The 20706-nt window shown below is 35.2% G+C and overlaps 1 protein-coding gene and 1 long non-coding RNA gene across 11 annotated transcripts; one reads left to right on the top strand and one right to left on the bottom strand.

Annotated features, from left to right (window-relative positions):
• Positions 1–1144: 1144 nt before the first annotated feature.
• LOC105049177 (uncharacterized) lies at positions 1145–18025 on the top strand. Of its 9 annotated transcripts, none has more exons than XR_012142628.1 (6): positions 1170–1434; positions 1548–1617; positions 3690–4675; positions 4807–4860; positions 4951–5286; positions 5432–7245. It is a non-coding gene; the product is annotated as an uncharacterized lncRNA (long non-coding RNA). The 9 variants fall into 9 exon arrangements; XR_012142629.1 differs by having other exon boundaries at positions 4948–5286; XR_012142622.1 differs by adding an exon at positions 17754–18025 and having other exon boundaries at positions 1145–1434; positions 3690–5286; positions 5432–7367.
• Positions 4924–18902, bottom strand: LOC105049179 (WAT1-related protein At1g68170). 2 transcript variants are annotated; one of them, XM_073260730.1, is made up of 7 exons: positions 18675–18902; positions 18464–18526; positions 18020–18344; positions 15774–15932; positions 5603–5754; positions 5317–5487; positions 4924–5058 (listed from the first exon to the last, which is right to left on the bottom strand). In XM_073260730.1, exons 1-6 carry the CDS (start codon positions 18875–18877, stop codon positions 5337–5339), a joined length of 1053 nt encoding a protein of 350 aa, XP_073116831.1. In that variant the 5' UTR covers positions 18878–18902; the 3' UTR covers positions 4924–5058; positions 5317–5336. The 2 variants fall into 2 exon arrangements, with proteins under 2 accessions (XP_073116831.1, XP_010927049.2); XM_010928747.4 differs by lacking the exon at positions 4924–5058 and having other exon boundaries at positions 5218–5487.
• Between the last annotated feature and the right edge of the window lie 1804 nt (positions 18903–20706).

Genomic DNA, 20706 nt, shown 5'->3' with positions numbered 1-20706 from the left:
TAAAAAGCTACAGCATATAGTTGAAAGATCCATTCATTTATAAGATAAGAAAGAGAATCACGTGGAGATCCGCAGGCCAATGTAGGAATCCTGTTCTATCTTCAGCAAAATAGTGTAGAGAGAGCTGATCATTATAAGATGGATAGATAAATAAATAGATAGAGAGAGAGAGAGAGATAGGTGATGTCGCTTCTGAATACATAAGGGTGTTATATATTTTTCTGAAAAGTAATGGAGAAGGTAATCCCCTCCTAAGCTTTTATTCAAAAGAACAAAAAGACTTTACAGAGTAAAAAGATGACCTTGTAACTATAACAAGAACATAAGGGTGTTATGTACAAGAATACATATGTTTACTTTGAATTAGTCTCTTCTCTGAACTTGGCCCGTCAAGACCAGTTCGAGCTAAGTTGCTAAATTTAGTCCTTGCACTTGGCTTGTTGGGACTAGTTCAAGTTCTATACATGCATTTTTACATCTCTCCCATAGGACTTTATCATGCGTTATTTCCTCACAATTTCATTTTTGTTTTTTCATTGTGATCATTTGTACATGTCACTTTAAACTAGCCCGGATAATCAGTGTTGGGACTTGTTGAAACTCTTACAATCAACATATGTGCTTGTTCATCAAACTTCTTATAGAACATAAACTATTCATGTCTTTCATGTCACCGTATGGAGCTAATCATTTATATTTCAAAGATTGGATAGAAGGAAGTTTTCCATGGAAGTGGAGTACCCTTTATGAGTTTACCATTGCAGAACTTACATATAATCTCGATATAAATTGTAGAACTTACGTATAATCTAGATTTAAATTGTATAGATAAATATTCTTAGATGGTCTCATGTAAAATTGCATATAGTTTGACTATTTGCTGCAGTCATTACAGAACATCATGGTAGAAAACCTTTTAGGGCTTTTAAATATTTAGTGCAAACCCCTCTGTATATATATATATACATGGATCTCTAATCAAGTAGCCTTTTCCAGTGGGGCGTCATATGTAAATATAGGAGTGCGTCTCTCAAGTTTAAACTAGTCCCGGCAGGCAAGGTGCCGGCTCCAGTTCAAACTGAATATAGATTTTTACGCGTATGCCCTACTTTCCTCCTATCAGTGCCGTACCCAAATTACCCCGTTAGTATGATAGGTATGCTCTGGGAATTGGTGTCCTTTTGATCTCCGATGGACGGACGTATTTGGCCAAAAGGGCAACAGGGTATTTCAATCGGGCCACCGACTCAAGGTTTTCTCCCAACGAGCCGAGGTCTGGTTTCGTTTAGCCGGCACCGAGCGACCGAGCGCCGGAAACCTTCGGAGATTTGGGCGATGGCGGAGGCGCGACCGACGACGACGTCTGGAACATGGATTCTGGACAACGCGTCGCTCTTTGTTATCGTTCTCTTGGCTGTCCACGTCTTGGCCTTGGTGCGTACCTCTTCTTCGATCCATGGAATCCCCTTTCTCTTTCTCTATCTTTTTTAAGCGATCCATCTTCATCTATTGGATCAAGGAGTTAAGCTTCGTTGCCTCTGCTTTAGGCCTTTTGGATGTATAAATTGGCTACCCAGAAGCAACCTCCGCGAAGGAAGATCCATTAGAATCACCTCTGTAAGCTATCGCATCACTTCTGTCTCCTTTCTTGATTTATGCCAAAAATATGCAGAAAAATCGTTTTTGTGATTAGGGCGAGAAAAAGTGATCCTTGATGTTGAGATATTTTTAGACATTGATTTTTCTATGTTTGGGATTTATCACATATAAGGAGGGTCTCTTTAGTCCCGTACATTTTTAAAGTTCCGAAACAGTTGTCATGTTGTTCCTTTTTCATTCATAAGCGAGAACATAAGATCGGCGATTTTTTTTTTTTTTTAATTTGATGGATCTTAAGTGAAGAACGATCAAGTTGGTGAGAATGGTAGGATTAAACTTTCAAACTTTCCTGTAAACTTATCTTCAACATAAGATGCCGCACAATGGTTTTGTAATTGGGTAGTTTTTAATATATTAGGATAAATGTTGTGTTTTTTTTATCTGATTGCCAAGGCAAGACCAAGATTGGAGGTTGGAATGCACTCTGTTCAAGATTACTTCACGATCTTGCAATGATTCTATGAACATGAGTATTTCACAACATAGGCAATGAGTACAATAACTATCTTTTTGAATTCATATGTTATACAGAAGGTTAAGAGAGCTAAACTATATTTTATAGATAAAGAAAAACAACTTTGCTTCCCTTCTCAACTAAAATTAAAATTAAAGTATCCCAGAGGACTCGAAAGCCAACTGTCTCACAAACTGGGCTGTAACAACTATAACTGCAACCTGACTTAAGAAAATACTCAATATATAACCTTCAATTATGATCTTTATTTCAATGTAATTCAATTAACTAGCATATGTGGATCTTAAGTATGGCAATTCTTAATATGATGGGTGGAGTTCTTTTTGTTATTATTGGTTTACTGTTAAGAAGATTGTGATGCCTTTGTTAGGAAGGCTTTTACTTCTTCAAGTATTGTATGATTGCCTCCACATTTTGCAACTAGAAAATTATGCATCGGATTGATAATGCCAACGCATAATCATGTGCTCATTGTAAAGGGTTTGCACAAGGATGACAGCAATTCTGTCCTTGAGTTCAGATCAGAATGTTGTGGGGCATGAAGAGAAATAGGTTTTTTATGTTTATTGTCATGTACTAGTTTTGACTCTCTGTCAATTAGCTCAAAGCCTTTGATTCCTTTTGTTGATCATATGAAGTAAGCTAACTTTGAGTTTAGCTTACAGAACTGCAGAAAGCTGTATTTTGTAATTTGCAACATTTTTTTTTTTGATGATCGGGTGCCAAAGTTCTGCACTACTTGATTTTTTTTAATAAAAAAAAGCCTCCTCGTAATGACATGCTATTTTTTACTTATAGTGCATTTGATGAAAGATCAGCCGATTGAAAATTCTAAACTTATTGAAACACATCTTTCTTTTTTGTTGACTGGAGTAACCAGAATGGTGTCATCAGTTTGGGTTTTTTGTTGTTGGAGCTCATAGCTAATTGTTGTTGTGCAACCAAGACTCTTTCCTGAGTAACAAAATGGAACTCCTCTTTCTTTGGTGTGGTAAAGGAGATATTATGGCTATTTTACTACAAGCTTCTTGCTTACAGTAATCTCCTTTGTTGATTATCCTATGCATGTATTAAACAAGAACAATCACATGGACCTTGTTCGGGTGGGGAAGAAAGCATTCATGTTATTTTGTCTAAAAGTAGTGGAAGCCATAATTCACCAATAATAAACGCTCATTTAGAACACATTCCTTCCCACATAGTAGGATATGAATATCTTTACATGAAATGCATTCACACTGGCTTGGAATATAACTAGTCATTTGGAATGTGTTTATCATCAAATAGATAAACAAATGTAATCGTAAAAATGATTGAATCCGTCATGCAGCAATATCTACTTTATTTGTTAATCTTCAATGCATTGGTGAGTTTTTTGTATGTGATTTTGTTTGCGCCAGCGAGATCGCGAACAAGCATGCTTGATATAACCTTGTTCATTTTTGTTCTGCAAAATTTGATGAGAAACCCATTTGCCTGTGGTTGATTTTTTATGTAATTTCTTGTATACGATCACACAGAATTATCTATCTGAGCAAATTGTTGATTTGAACAGGCCAACTTTTCAAGCATGATCAGGGATGCATGAATGTGTTGGGTCCGGATTCCAAACCTGACTTAAGGGTATACATAAAGATGGATCAATTTCTCTCTTCCCTCTGTCAAGATTGATTCCATATGGATGCTTATTGGAAGGTACAGCTCCAATTAAAATACTTGTAAAATTATGCTGTTAGAACTGATTTCATTCCATACACTGTTATTCTCGCATGGTGTTTGGGAGGTAGTAGTTGATCAATAAGCCTTGGTATAAGCAATGGAATGCTTTCCACTAAAATACTAGTCAAATAAAAGATGTTAGAAGTGATTTCTTTCTGTATATGCAGTGTGATACTGTTATTGTCAAATGGTCTTTGCGACCTAGGTGTTGATTGATTAGCCTTGATGTTAAGTAACGGAATACTGGTTGAATTGATTTGTTTCTATATATGTGATACTGTTATTATCACATGGGGTTTGATAAGTAGTACCAGATTGATTGGCCTCATCATAAGCAACAGAATGATTTTTTCCAATATACTTGGACCAATGTTACTGCCATGTATGATAGCAAATGGGAAGATATGTGAATTATATATATTTTTTCTAATTATCCTTAATTTTTGGCTAGGATCGCATAAAAGCTCTTCTCTTGTGCATGCTTGAATAGCAGTAACAAACAATGATTTAGAAAACCCGAGCCAACTAGGAAATGCCAAGACACTGGTGCTGTTGGTTCCTTAAATTATGTTGGTCTGTACAGTTTCTTCATGGCTCTTTTTAGTGGCAATAAAGAACAGATGCAGATGATGTCGTGGACGGAACAAATGGAGTCATAACCATGCTATGTGATCCAAATACTTCAAAGGTTTATCCACATCAGCCTCCTTCCTAATGGCAGAGTCATATTCTCTAGTGCAGTTGTGGGTTCTCAATTTATGAGTTCCAAGCATGAGATTTGGACGGTAGATAACACACAAGTAGTTTAGGAGTAATTGGCGGGTGAGAGTTTCATGTTGGGAAGGAAATTACTTTCACTCTTCTTTTCTTTGCGGATTTCTTTCGGATAAAATTTTATTTCCTGGAGATTTATTCTAATTCGCTCTAAGAGGTTTCTGTTTTGGTACATCTAGATAAGAACTCAAGAGAAATAGAAAGAAGATGCAAAACCCAATGATAACAAACAGGTAAATATGTCGATGAAAACCAACGCCATATGCATTGGTCTTTAAGATTTGAAGAAGATCACCATAAATTTCATCACCTGGTCTCAGTAGAAAGTCTCCATGGATAGCTTGGCGAGCCAACAAGTCTGCTACTGTATTACTTCCATGAAATGTGAGGCATCTCTACCAGTAGCTGGTTTGATCTCCAATTTGAATGTCCTGTAGCGGAGAAAGAATACCAAGTTTTCGAACTGGATGGAGCCTAATCCATTGTATTGCAGTAACAGAATCATCTTGCAAACAAATTTTGCAACATTGGAAAAGATTGACCAAGCATATGGTGATTAAGAAAATCACTAGATCGCTAGGAGAGTACAATTCTTATGGAATCATCTATCTCAAATTGTATAAATGTCGATCAAATACAAAGTGACAACTAAGAGACAGGTAAATGTCGAAATACTACAAGATCCTAGCTATATATGCAATGCATGCAGCTAAACATTGTTCAATAGCAATGGTTCTGCAGTTGAGCCCTCAATTGCATGGCTTTGTCCTTCAATGACAATTTTCATCATCTTGTGGTCTTTAGATTTTGCCCACAACAGGAGATACAGACCCCCAACTACAAGTGTGGCGCCAATAATGCTGTGCAGAATCCCAACACCAAAACCATTAGCAAGCATAGAAATTTGATTCATGATATGCAACCAAAAAAACCATGGTAACGATGGAATTCGCCTAGGAGAGATCTTTATCAAACCTTGCAAGATGGGCAGCATGATGCAAGATGAGCATCTCCAGAAGGAAAGAGAAGACAATCAGCAATGGAGAAAATGCTGATGTGAAGACAGGGCCTTCCTTGTGTATGCACCAATTCGTTGCTAGGTATGTTAATCCCGTAACCGCAGTTCCCTACACAACGATGTCAGTGGAAACTTCAACTACAGATCCTGGTAAATGTTTTGCATCATGCAAGCTACTTATTGTCTCTATTTAGCATTGCTAGAAGTTGAACATGTTCGTTAACTTGAGCTAAATGCAATAGAAATAACAGCAACCTGAGCTACCATTACTAAATTTCGTCAACTTCCATTAGGTGATGTAAGTCAACATCCAACTGTGTTAGTTGATGCTCATTTTGAAGCATTGGAGCCGTTATTGGAAGCTAACTCATGTAAATTTCCACTTCACGCATCCAAAATGTCAACAAAGAATTAGTTGTGATTAGTGGACTTGCGGTGACAATTTTATTCAGCAGAGGAAACCTAGGCCTGGGGAATTGAGATTGTCTCTTGGCAATAAAATAGCAAGAAGGCTTGGTGTAAGTCCCATAGCTGTCAAACAGATTAAAAATGCGCAAGGATACGAAGAGATGGTGGTTCAGCAAACTAATTTATCCGCGAGACGTTTGGTTGGAGAGACGTTTGGTGGGAAAGAACTGGGGTCTGAAACGTGAGAATTTTTTTAATTATAAATTATTATTAATTAATTAATTATTTTATTTTATTAAAAAATAAATTGATTATATGATCTCAGGATGGATATGTACGTAAGTTCAATATTATCAAGTAATTCTTATGTTATAAATTATGCAAATTTTATGTTGGATGGTATGGTTCGGACGACATAATGTAGGTCTGAATTCGATTTGAGTTTGTGATGGAAGGATATGTTAGGGTTAGTTTTAGATGATTAAATTTTTTTTAGATGATTAATTTTTTTTTTATTTTTTATGAATATCATGAGATTAATTTTCAGATTTATTTTATCAAATAATTATTTATTAAAAAAATTAGTGAGAAAAATTTGACTTTCGATGTTCGACTGAGCAGTCATGATCGATCGAGTTTTGAAAATTAATGATCGAGCTTTAAAAATTAATGACGAATATATATACATATTTATGATTTTATGTTCTGATTTTTTGCATATGATTTAAAAAAAATATATATTTGATATTAGCCTAAAATATTTTTTTGTTGGGATCAGAAGCAAATAAAATAATTAATTTATTTTGATACAATCAATCCAAAAAAAATCAAAAAAAAAAAAAAAAAAAGGAAGAGGGACGGATCTCCTGTGGCCGTGCCCTCTTCTCCTTTTTCTTCTCGCTGGCTCTCCGACAGGATCAAGTTCCGGCCATCACCTAGACCAGCCGGTGGTGAAGGGGCCGACGGATCATAAAATTAAAAAAAAATAAAAGAAAAGAAAAGAAAAGGGGAGGGGCGGCGGTTCCCACCACCGTGCCCTCCTCCTCCTACCATGAGGTGACCGCAGGGGATCCTCATGCGCAGGCCGTCGGCGATCCAGCCGGTCCAGCGGCGACCAAGAGGAGCCGAAGGAGAGCCGGTGGCGATTCCCGTGCCGATCCGAGGATCCAAAAAAAAAAAAAAAAAAAGCAAATCGAGGGCGGCGGTTCCCACCGCCATGCTTTCCTCCTCCTCCCTTGCTGCCACCGCAGGCGGCCATGACGCCGATGGCACCATCTGGGCAGGCGGCGGCGACCGCGACGGCGGTGATGTCAGGTGCCGTTCTTCCCCTTCCTCCCATCAAAAAAAAAAAAAAGGATGAAGGAAAGAGCCTGTCGGCTCCTCCATGCCGTAATCGGGACCGGCGGCCGACCGAGATGGCCAGGGAGAGGACGATGGTTGGTCTCCCGTCGCCATCGGTTCTTGGCATCCTTTTTCCACTGTGCGATCCCAAGGGAGAAACCCCTTAACGGGTTTTGGGTTCCGGGTTTCAACCCGAATTCTGAACCTGATTCGCTAGTTTTAAGTTTCACGACGCTTTTGCATTTTAATCCCTATAGTATATAATATTTAATTTTAATTATCTATTATTTATATTTTAATCCCTATTATATATTTTATTGTACAAAATTTTCTGTGTTACTGTTTAGCCCCTATCGAAGTTTATTGTTTCATAATAATCCTTCAAAATTTTAGTTTAGTCCTTGAAAAAAATTTATTTGTGATGATAGTTCTTAAAAAATTAATTTTTGATATTTTTATAATTATGTGACATAATGTCATTTTTTGAAATATTTTTTGAAGTATAATAGCTTGAAAAATTATTTTGACACGTAACAGATCCTCTAATAGCATGTATTTTTTCTAATTGTGTATACACTTTCAGCTTTCCTTTTAGAGGTTAAATAGATTAAAATCTAAATTATTTATTTGAACTGTACAAATTTGTTACTGTGGCTTTGGAATGCTATATTATACTATAATATGATCAGTGGGGTGCATATTATTTAATATCCTATTCTGGACTTGATCCTTTATGAGCATACTTGTGGTTAAAGTATGCCGACTTATATTTATTTAGGTATTTATTTTTTTGTATAGATAATTTTATGGGTTGGCATGAATATTTATCACTAAAGTGGTTTATTTATATCAATCTATGAAATTTTTCATCATGAGAGGGATATATTCTAGTTATGGCATACAATCACCTGCCCAAAATAGGGTTATTATGTATTTTAACTGAGAATTACGTGAAGCATTATGTCGTGAGGGTGGTCTAGCTTTCGAGATTTGTCTGTCTAAAGGGGATAGGCTTTTGAATGCTAGAGTATTTCTTCTTGTGGCTTCGTGTGAAGAGCACTTATGCATATTGCATATTCTGCCCAAAGAAGAATATGCGATATTGTGTTTGGGCTCTTGTTTATAATCTATATTGTTTGTGTATATGCTCATTGACTAATATTTCGCATTCTTGTTATTTGATTGTACAGTCTCATTCGATATGAACAATAATAATATTATTGTTAAAGCCTTGATTGAGTCAAATTATAAGAGGTGGAAGCAAGATATGGAATTTGCTCTTGGAATTGCTGACATTGACCTAATATTGCATGAGAATAAATCTGATGATCTCAATGATCAAAGTACATCTGAATAAAAGGATTATTTTATCAAATGAAAAAAGTCTAATAGATGTAGCTTGATTGCTATTAAGAGGTCTATTTCTGAGTATCTACTGAGTGGCCTATTAAAGACCAATAATGCTAAAGAACTATTAGATGCTATAGGATAGAGATACCTTGTGTCTGGGAATGCTGAGTCTGGATGCTTAATGAAAGAACTGATAACCACGAGATATGACAATATTGGGGGTGTTAGAGAATATATTATGAAAATGGTTCATCTCCAAACCAAGCTTAAGGGTCTCAAAATTGATCTGCCTGATTCTTTTCTTATGCCTCATGCTTTGAATTTCTTATCTACCAAATGCTCCCAGATCAAATCTGCTTATAATACTCTGAATGAAATCTAGAGTGCTAATGATTTGATCACCAAATGTATTGTCGAAAAAGAAAAGCTTAAGCAAAAAAAGAGTAAGAGTATCTTTCTTTCCTTCCAACCTAAACTCCATTCTAGTAAGGGTTCTGTGAATTAGAAAAAGTATAAACCTGCTGCTCCTAGACAGTCTCAGGATGCTAAAGGATATGATAACAACATCGGTTAGAATTGCTCTATAAGAGGGTCCAAAGCTGTCATTGAAAAAATGTCAAATATTTTTACTATAAGAAGAAAAGCTATATAAGGAATCAATGCTATGAGTTCAAGTCTTGGATAGAAAAGAAAGAAAAATAGAAAAGTAAGCCTCTAGCTCTTATTTGATATGAGTCAAACATAGTCAATGCCCCGAATAAATCCTGATGGATTGATAGCGATGCCATAACTCATATTGCTATTTCTTTGTGGGGGTTCATAAGTAAGTGGAAATCAAGTCTGCATGAGGTCAAACTGAAAGTAGAAAATGATTTTGAAGTTGAAGTATAATATATAGAAGTTGTCAAGTTGTTTTTAGGATCCGATTTTGAAATTTCTTTAGAGAATACATTTTATATACGTTCTTTTAGAAAAAAATTGATTTCTATTTTCTCTTTAGATAGGCTTGGGTTTGATTTTGATTTTTATGATGAAAAGATTAATTTGATACTTAAGTTTTAGATTATTGATTATGGTATTTTGAATGATAGATTATATAAATTATGTTTAACTTGTGATAATCTCTATGCTTATTTAAATATTGAGAATGTAATTACAAAGCATTCTAGGATCAGATAGATCCTCTATGTTATGGCACAAGCACTTAGGATATATATCTAAGGAAAGAATTGATAGATTAATAAAGGATGACATTCTATCTGTCTTAGATTTTGATGATTTGGAGACTTGCATTGATTGTATTAGGGATAAATTGGCTAAGACTAAAAAGAAAAGGGCAACTCATAGTTTAGGCCTTTTGGAAATAATTCACACTGACATTAGTGAATCTTATTCTTCTACAATCTGTGGTAATAAATACTTCATCACGTTTATTGATGATTTTTTTCGATATGATTATCTTTGTTTAATTAAAGAAAAATCAAATGCTCTTGAGAAATTTAAAATCTTCAAAACAAAAGTTAAAAAATAATTGGAAAAGATCGTTAAGATCACAAGATCTTACTATGGGGGTGAGTATTATGGCAAATATGATGTGGCAGGACAGCATATGTATCTATTTGCCAAATACTTATAGGATTGTGGAATTGTTGCCTAATATACGATGTCTGATAGTCTAGAGCAGAATGGTATGGTTGAGAGGCATAATCACACCCTTTAGGATATGATGAGAAGCATGATGAGTAGGTCTAACTCGTCAGAATATCTATGAAGTGAGGCTCTTAAAATTATCTTGTATATTCTTAATAGAGTTCTTAGTATGTTTGTGTCTAAAACACCATTCAAACTTTGAATTGATAGGAAACTTAGCTTAAACCATTTCTGGATTTGGAGTTATCCTGCAGAAGTAAGAATATATAACCCAAAAGAGAAAAAGATTGATCTTAGAACCAGTCGTTGTTATTTCATTGGATATCTAGAACATGCTAAAGAATATAAGTTCTATAGTCTTAAGAGAGGTAACAGAATTGTAGAGTCACTGACTGCTAAATTTATAAAACTTGATGTGGCTGATGTTGAATCTTTCCGAACTGTTAATACTGACAGTAGTCAGATTGAGACTGTCTCCATTCCTATGCCTATATTACATGAGAATGTAGTTTCTGCACCTATTGATAGAGTGGATGTTCAGGCCCTTGATCTTCTTGCTGCTATTGAGAATCTTCAACCAGTTCAGCCTGATGAGAAGGTGCCCTTAAGGAGATCTGTCAGACACAAGAGGCCTACTATTTGTGATGATTTCATTATCTATCTTGGGGAAAGTGACTATAACATTGGACATATGGTTGATCTTATAACATATTATGATACTGTGAGTTGTCTCCAATTTGATTTGTGGATAGATGCTATGAAGGAGGAAATGCAATCTATGGCTTGAAACAAGCATCTCGACAATGGTACTTGAAATTTGATGAGGTGGTAATCTCTCTTGGCTTTGAGAAAAATAAAGTTGATTAATGAATTTATCTTAAAATCAATGAGAGCAAGTTTATCTTTTTTATTTCATATGTTGATGATATCTTGCTTACCAGTTGTAATTTTGGTTTGCTTAATGAGACTAAATAAATGCTATCTAGGACTTTTGATATGAAAAACCTTGAGGAGGCAATCTTTGTCCTAGGTATTGAAATTCATAGGGACAAATCACGTCATTTATTGGATTTATCATAGAAGGCATATATTAACAGAATTCTTGAAAGATTTAATAATATACAATTATAAACCATGTGATATACCTGTTGCCAAGGGTAACAAGTTTAGTAAAGATCAATGCTCTAGGAATGAGCTTGAGAAATATCAGATGAAGAATGTACCTTATACCAATGCTATAAAGAGTTTGATGTATGCTCAGATTTACATCAGACCTGACATTGCCTTTATAGTAGGAGTTCTTGGAAGGTATCTGTTAAACCTAGATTTCCAACATTAGGTTGCTACAAAAAGAGTGGTGAGATACTTATAGAAAACAAAGGACTATATGCTTGTGTATAGAAGATCTGATAATCTAAACTTAATAATATATTCAGATTCAGATTTTGTTGAGTGTTCTGATGATTTTAAATTAACTTCAAGATATATTTCTATATTGGCTAGAGGTGCAGTATCCTAGAAGAGTGTTAAATAGAATCTGACAGCTTCTTCCACTATGCAAGCTGAATTTATTGTCTGCTATGAGATTGCTGCTCAGACTATTTGGTTGAGAAATCATATTGCATGGCTTCGAATTATTTATTCTACCACTAGACCACTGACAATCTATTACGATAATGGAGCTGTTATGTTTTTTATAAAGAACAATAAATGTTTTAGTGGATCTAAATATTTAGAGCTGAAGTACCTGATAATAAAAGACCTTGTGAAGAAAGGGGACATAACTGTTGAGCACATAAATATAGAGTTTATGTTGGCTGATCTTCTAACTAAGGCTTTGAGACCCATGTGCTTTACAAGACTTGTTGAAAATATGGGCATATTGAATTCTTTTGATGTACTTGGTTAGTGAAAATGACTTTATATTTTGATTTATCGATATTTTATTGTTATGGACTTTTTTCATCTTATATGCTTATGATGAATATTAATATATATTATTGATATGACAGATTGATAGTATATTTATTTTAATTTTTTTCATTATGTGTATATATTTGTTTTAGTACACTTGGAGATATCTCTTATTTATGTACCTATTATATGAAACCTGAGATCAGGTGTCAAGTCTCAGATATGTTGTATTGTTTCGTCATTTGATACTATATTGAGTATGTGAGACAGAATGTCTTATTGTTGAAGCCGCTCAAATTTTTTTGCTTATTTTATATCCAAGTATGTTTAAGAAAAATTAGAGTACCGACAATGAAAATAGCATACGTTAGGATCATTTTTTGGATGCTGTTTTCTTGCTACACTACCATATTAAGGCTCATGTTAATAGTATTAGTAATGTTCGTAACCATGGATAGGTCTTGTGTCAAATAAAGGATGCAATGGCTTCTATGATTAAGTATAATTGATACTATTAGACCGAATCAATTTCAAGGTGCTATCTATGGATCATATGTTTTTCAAAAATCGTGAGCCACATACTGTATTTTCTATTATTCAGTCCGAGAGTCATTTTTAAAATAACATATTTTTAAAATTTTAAAATCATAATTAATGTTGTCCAAATGAAAGAATGTGAGAATTTTTTTAATTATGGGCTATCATTAATTAATTATTTTATTTTATTTTATTAAAAAAATGGGCTGATTGTATAATCTAGATTGATGAATATGCATGTAAACTCAATATTGTTAAGTGATCCTTGTGTTTTGAGCTATGTGGGTTTTATGTTGGATGATGTGGTTGGGGCGGCACAGTGTAGACCTGAACCCGACTTGAGCTCATGATGGGAGGGCCTGTTAGGTGAGCTTTAGATGGCTAGATTTCTTCTCCATTTCTTATAAATAGCATGAGATTAGTTATCAGGCTTGCCCCATCGAATAGCCGTTTGTTGAGAGGAAGCTGGGGAGAAGGATTTGGCCTTCAGTGTTCGTCTGAGCATCTGTTATTGATCGAATTTTGAAAATCAATGATGAATATAGGTACGTATCTATGATTTTGTATTCTAATCTTCTGCATATGATCTTGAAAACACCCCTACATGAAATTGGAATGAAAATGTGTGACTTTCATTCCAACCATTTGCTTGAGAAGAATTCCATTTCGATTCTGATTCTAGGACAGAATGAAAATGACCAAATCTATCTAAAATAAAGAGGGTGTTTGGTTCGCAACCGCAATCGGAATGGCCAAATCTCTTGAAGCATTTGGTTCATAATCAGAATCAAAATCGAAATCAGAATGAAAATTTGAATCTTTAGAAAAAAATAGGGATTGAATTTTAGTTAGATTGGGCCATTCTCATTCAGCTCTATAATTAGAATCGAAATGGGCCTCCTCCCAACCAAACGATTGGAATGGGAGTCATCCATTTTTATTGCGATTTCGGACCCCAACTCTTCCCAACCAAATACTTCCTCAATCCCTACTCTCTCACAAGGATTTAAATTTTTATTTTGATTCTGATTCCGATTTCGGTCATGAATCCAATGTTTCGGAGTTGTTGCAGCTAATCTCCTATTGTGCCCAGCTCCGACGAAGAGCAACCTACAAAAAAAATCCACAGATCGAAGTCATGTCCGATGGAGATCTTTCGATGCTTAAGTCAGTGAGGAGTGGTGAACAGCAGATAAAATATTCAAAGTGACAGAGTATCAGTCCAGAAGCGTCTTACCAAAGCTGTTTACTTACCTCCCTTTTATAGATAATCTGTTGGTAATCATTTGTAACGGTTATATATGTGGATCCCGCTTATTCTGGCACTATGTGATTGTGAGATGGATAGTTAAGGCTCTCTGATGATCATGGTATGTGGCCGTTATGTACTTTCTGCGTTGACAGTTTCTGATATACCGACTTTATATTGATAGTCCGAGTGCACCGACTGTATGTCGGTAATCTCGATGTACCGATTGTATATCGATATATATGATATTTTGATTGGTCATTGATTGATTATTCTGAAATACTGATTAGTCAGTAGTCATCATGCTTTCATTTGCTTCATTAAAGCAGCAAGTTGGATGTCTGTAGTGATAATGGGATGTGAAGAACTGGGTTCTGCCATTGGAGGAGAGGAGGGAGATCTTTCTGACGGAAAGATTGCCTGACGAAGTTGGTGAAGTTATTTTAAGCTCTTATTTTTATCATAATTTATTATTTTTTTATTTTATTACCCGTTTTTTTATCTGGTACATCAATCTATTGCGGCCAATCTCCTATTGCGCTTAGTTTCGGCGAAGTGCAACCTGCAAAAGAAGTCCACAGATCGAAATTATGTCCGACAGAGATCCTTCGATGCTTAAATCAGTGAGAAGTAGTGAACAGCAGATAGAATATTCAAAGTGGCAGAATATCAGTCCAGAAGCGTCTTACCAAAGCTGTTTTCTTTCTTTTCTTTTATAGATAATCTGTTGATAACCGTTTGTAACGGTTATACACATGGATCCCGCTTATTCCGGTACTATGTGATTATGGGATGGGCAATTAAGACCCTCTGATGATCATGATATGTGGCCGTTATACACTTTCTGCACTGGCAGTTTCTGATATATCGATTTTATGTCGGTAGTCCGAGTGCGTCGATTGTATATCAGTAATCTCAATGTATCGATTGTATGTCGATATATTTGATATTTTGGCTGATCGTCAGTTGATTATTCTGGAATACCGATTAGTCAGCAGTCATCATGATTGACTTGATCTTGGATAAAAGTTGATCGAAAATCTCCAACTATATGTCAGTGTAATTGATTGATAGTCGGAAGTTTCACTTATTGCTCTAATTGAAAGTCAAATTTGTCGATTATGAATCAGAAAAAATAAATTTAATTATCTTAATAGAAATATTTGATTATTTTAATTTTTATTTTAATATATTTTAATTTTGATTCCGTTTGTGATCCAAACATCTCTTTGATAGATTTCTCGAAGATTTCAAACTGAAAGAATGATTTCTCTTTTCTCATTAATTATCCTTTTTGTCCTATGGCTCGTCGATATTGTTATTTTCACACGGATAAACTATTCCAATATCCTCCAAGCAGCTCCTTATTCCAAAAATACCAATTTCAAGGGATTAGTACAAAAGTAACTTTATTTCAAAAAGGGCGTCCTCTTCCATTGATGCCCGTTTTTTTATTTTCCATTATTTTTTCTCTAGTAAATACTGACCATCTTTTTATGGAGAAAACACCATTAGCTTAGAGTTTATTCTGGACCAAAAAAGCTCGTAAATGTTCTTATATGAACAATTATTTTTGCTCTACTTTCTCTGTATCTGCATGCTAATGCAACTTAGTTATTTGTCTATAAATAGCAAAAACCATTTTCTAAAATATTTAGTGGTGATGGTAATAATATTACCCCATATAAGATGGTGAGAAGATTTCCAGTCGAGCTGACTCTCCATGACGAGAGGTCTTTCTCTGTCAATGCTGCTATCATTGCCGTTTGGATGGTCCCAGAGACATTCATCATTGCTGACAAAGTCAGATCTGCAGAATATTTTGTTGCCACGTATTCCTACACACAAGGAAATACTTACCATCAGGGATGACATAAAATACTTGCAAAGTAAAATTTATTTATTTTAAAAATCTATCTTCTATTCATCAAAAGTGCATAAAACTGGAGCACTCAAATATAACTTACATGTATAAACCATTGACCTTGATCAAACTATTTTTAAATGTATACATATCAAGTTTGAATGATTTGGATACTTCTAGACTATAGATCAAATCAAGATGATCATCATTTTATTAAAATTATTTATTTTCATTGATTCGGTATATAGAAAAATAGATCTCAAAATTACATAATTTTTTTGTTTCTATATTCTTTATGTACATATTTAAGAGTGTTGATTTCTATTTTAAAAAATGTCCATCTTTAATTTCTACTAGTGCATCCTAGCCTAACTAGTAGACATACATACAGGTTGCATACATATGTGCATATTTTAGATCATGATTGTTGGATCTTAGCTCCAGTGGTCCACATTTTTAAGGTTGTTCTAAACTTAAGCATTCATTTATCCTTTTGAATATAAAAAATATTAATTCATATTTGAATCAAGCTTTCATTCAAGTTTGAAACTGGCTTATTTCAAGCTTGGGTTAATTTAAAGCTCAATTTAGAAACTTTGAAACTGTTAATTAAGCTATTTGATTCGACTCAAAGTTAAGATCAAATGGGACTCGGAATAGTGATAAACAAATCAAGTATGATGTTGTTTGATTGGAAAAAATGTACACTTAAGCAACATTTGTATAAACTCTTGCATAGGACCAAGGTCTTAGATTATTCAAGAAGTCTACAAAAACTGGCAAAGTCAGCAGAATGACAATTTCCTATGACATTTCTTAGTTCAAATAGTACAGCTTAAGCTTTACCCAAAAAAAAAAAAAAAAAAAATGCATAGCTTAAGGACCACAGTAACAAATATGTTGGTCCAATCCCGCTCATTATTGCTTGTAGTGTTGCGAAAATTGATGCTGTACTTATAATGAAGAGTTTAGCACATTGCTTTCATATACGGTCCAAAGATTAACATCAAATGACTTTAAGGGTCCGTTTCGTTAGGTGTCAAATTATAGAATATGTCAAATTATAAGATAATTTGATGATTTATAAAATTATTTATTTAAAAAATAATTATAAAAAATAATTTTTATTAAATTTAATTGATAAAAAATTATTTTAAAAAATAATATGAAGAAAAAATTACTACATTTTATTGATGATAATTTAATATAAAAATATAATAAAATTTATAAATATATCTTTCAATATAAATTAATTTTTTAATATTAAAATAATATTTCATGTTCAATTAGCTTTTATATAATGATTATAATCATATACTTTTTGCACAATATCATCTTTATTTTATTTTATAAAAAATTTTTATTGAATAAATTTAGAAAGATATCAGAACAAATTCAATGATTACATGTATAATTTTATTAGAGATATTTTTATCAAGTATGAATTATCATCACTCAAAAATTTATCAATTACTAATCTCTATGATACTTATTTTATCTTTTTTCTTCGAAAAATAAATATAGATTCATCAATTTTTTTATTTTTTTTAATTTTTTGTATTACATATAATAATTAGATATAAAATTTATTTTTTTATATTAAATTATTTTCAACCAAATAGATCATAATTAGTGGCAGCAAAGACATACAGTTTGCACCGAAAAATATTATAACAATGATAAATAGTTTTTTTTTTTTTTTTTGGATAGAATGGTAAATAGCTTTGGATTGCAGTGCATAATGCATAGCATGCAAGATTATGCTCATTAATACTTACCTATTTTCTGATGGCAGGTGGTATCCAGCATAACAAAAGTGATGAGAAATTATTGCGTGCGGTGCATGCCCCGCCTGGACCACGCGTAGGTACATCAGCGCAAATCGTGGAGCAGATGCACGGTGGATAACGAGCAATCGGGAATTCGCGACATTCAAGGATTAATGTGGCGTGTTATCCACCGTGGGATTTGGGTGGTCTACCTGGGCGTGGTCCAGGCAATATTTTCCCGTGAGCGGTGCATGCAATAATTTTTTCTACAGTGATGAGATGAGGTACCTACCACCAAAATGGCTCCTGTGGCAGCGCCGAGTATTCCCAGGCCCGCCATGAGGCAGCCGATGGACCGGTCGCCGGTCCACGGATATCCCGTCAAGCGGTGCGGCTCGGCATCCGGGAAGACCACCATGACGGTGGCGCCCGCGGCGGAGACGAGGAACCCCCACAGCTTGGCCTGCCCCTGGACACCGCCGAACCGGAACGGCTCTCGCCCGCATGCCACCGCCAGCACGAACACCACCACCGGCGTCGTGTTCATCGCCACGCTCTGGAACGACGCCGTTATGTAACGAAGACTCATAGTCAACATCAACTGAGCCAACGTTATCCTTAAATAAACAAACCAAGTCATTTAATTGGTCAATTCTCCCAGTAAATGTTCATGATCGTAGAAATAGCGGAAAAAAGAGAGAGAAATAGATAAGTCGCATGTTAACCGGTACTTAACTGCAAGAAGCCGGCGAAGAAGGCCCAAAAGAGGAATGGGAGGGAAACCTTGGGCCTATTGGCTCTGTGGAAGAAGAGAGAAGAGGCAAAAAAGGGGTTAGAGAAGTGGGTGGAAGAAGAGAGAAGAGGCAAAAAAGGGGTTAGAGAAGTGGGTTAATTGAAGAGATGAATAAATAGCCATAGAATGCGTGGGAAAATGTGGGGGGTCGTACCTATCGAGGAGGAGGGCGAGGGAGGAGAGGAGAGTGGCGGAGAGGAGGTGTTCGTAGAGGACGAGGATGGTGGGGCTGATAGCGTCGGAGGAGGCGACGACCGACTGCTGTAGGATGATGAACACGGCGATGCTGAGCTGGGAGAGGATCATGAGGACGTAGGAATTGCAGCTCTCCATGGCTGAAACCAATACATATACCATCGATGCCTGCTGCGGTCTGGGGTCCCAAGAGAATTGATATACGTCGTGTGTGGACGTGTCGGCAGGACCATCACATTTGACGCTATGTTATTCCAGGCTGGATGATGGGGATTCGATGCGACGTACGAGCGGAAAACTGGGTTGGGCCGGTGGACTTTTTTTTTTTTTTTTTTTTGAAATTTGAGATGATAATTTTTTATTTTTATAGAACAATTAATACTGAAATAACATTTTTTTTTTACATATAAATCTTTTTTATAAAATTAACGACTGCTTTTGGCTACACAATTTTCCATTTCTTTTCTTTAACTAGAGGCGTTCAATTAGTTTAACCAAAAAAAAAAAAGAACTAGAGACGCTCAACTAAGGGAATTAAGAATGGTCTTTTTTTACCTTGTTGTCCCTTTTTTTTTTTTTTTTTTTCTTGAGCAATGATGTGGTGCTACATTTGGTGCTTACATTTTAGAAATGCAGACAATATACTTTTATGTCTTTTGTGGGTATACAAATGTTACCGTCATGTGTGGTAGTTAGCGGGAAGATATGCAAATTATATATGCTTCTTTATATTTATCTTTAATTGTGGCTAGGATCGCATAAAAGCTCTTCGCTGGTGCACACATGAATTAGCAATGCTAACAAATAATGATTTGAAAAAGCTGGAGCCGACAAGGAAATGCCAAGGCTCTCGTGCTGTTGGTTCCTTAAATTATGTTTGTGTGTGCAGGGTCTTCATGGCTTTTAAAGCGGCAATAGAGAACAGATGCGGATGATGTCGGTGATGGGCAAAGTAGGGTCATAACCACGCATGATATGTGATCCAAATACTCAAGGTTACATCTGATAGTTGATAATTTATCTAGATTATTGATAATTTAATATAATATTTAAATTATTATATTAAATATATTTTTTAAATAATAATTTAAATTATTTTGATAATTCAAATTGTCTTATGAAAGACAATCTGAATTGTCTTAACGAAGGATGGCTATCTAAATTATTATTTTTTTGATAATATTATAATAAAAATTTTAGATAAAATTATTTCTCAAAAAAATCACACAAACTCATTGCCTAACCCTCCTTCTCTGCGTGCTTCTCCAACCCACGGCTCCTCATCTCCCTTTGCCAGCCCGAGATTCTTCCACCCTTATCCCCCACCACCCTTCGTGGCTCCTTCACGCCAGTTTCTACCATCCTCACAGCTCTACATGCACCCGCCCCCTCCCCACCTCACCCCCCAGTGCTCGCAATTCTCTACATCCTTCAGTTCGCCACTTCTCCTCATTATCATCATACCCACATTACTCCCGTTACTTTTCATTAGAAAAAAAAAGCATCAGAGCAAAATTATTGAAAATATCTTAGAAATTTGATTTCACATTACTGGTAATCTGATTGTCATACCAAATATATAAATCAAGATTTTCAATAATTTTACTGCAACATTATCTATATATATCAAATACAATAATCAATATTACTGATAATTTAATGATGGCAATCTATCCTTAAGATAATCCATGTTATCTTCCATGGTTGTCTTGAAATGCATCAGTTGGGATAAATCGACCGACCCCGACTTAGGCCAACCAACTCCCGACTCTGACTCGACAATAGCCGACCGATTGAACATACGAATCTGATTGGACATCGGCTGAACAAATAGTACCGACTCTTCATCAACCAATTGAATAAGCTTCACCGACTTATGGTCGGTTACCGACTAGTGATCAGCTAATGCTGATAAATATCGAACAACTTGGGCTGTCGGTGCAACAGAACTATCAGCCGACGACCATATTTACTATCAATGTATGATCGAC

This window comes from Elaeis guineensis, chromosome 7, assembly GCF_000442705.2.
Source record: "Elaeis guineensis isolate ETL-2024a chromosome 7, EG11, whole genome shotgun sequence".
NCBI classification, from domain to species: domain Eukaryota; kingdom Viridiplantae; phylum Streptophyta; class Magnoliopsida; order Arecales; family Arecaceae; genus Elaeis; species Elaeis guineensis.
Note: the sequence above shows the minus strand (reverse complement) of the source record. Positions and strands in the feature narration are given on the sequence as shown.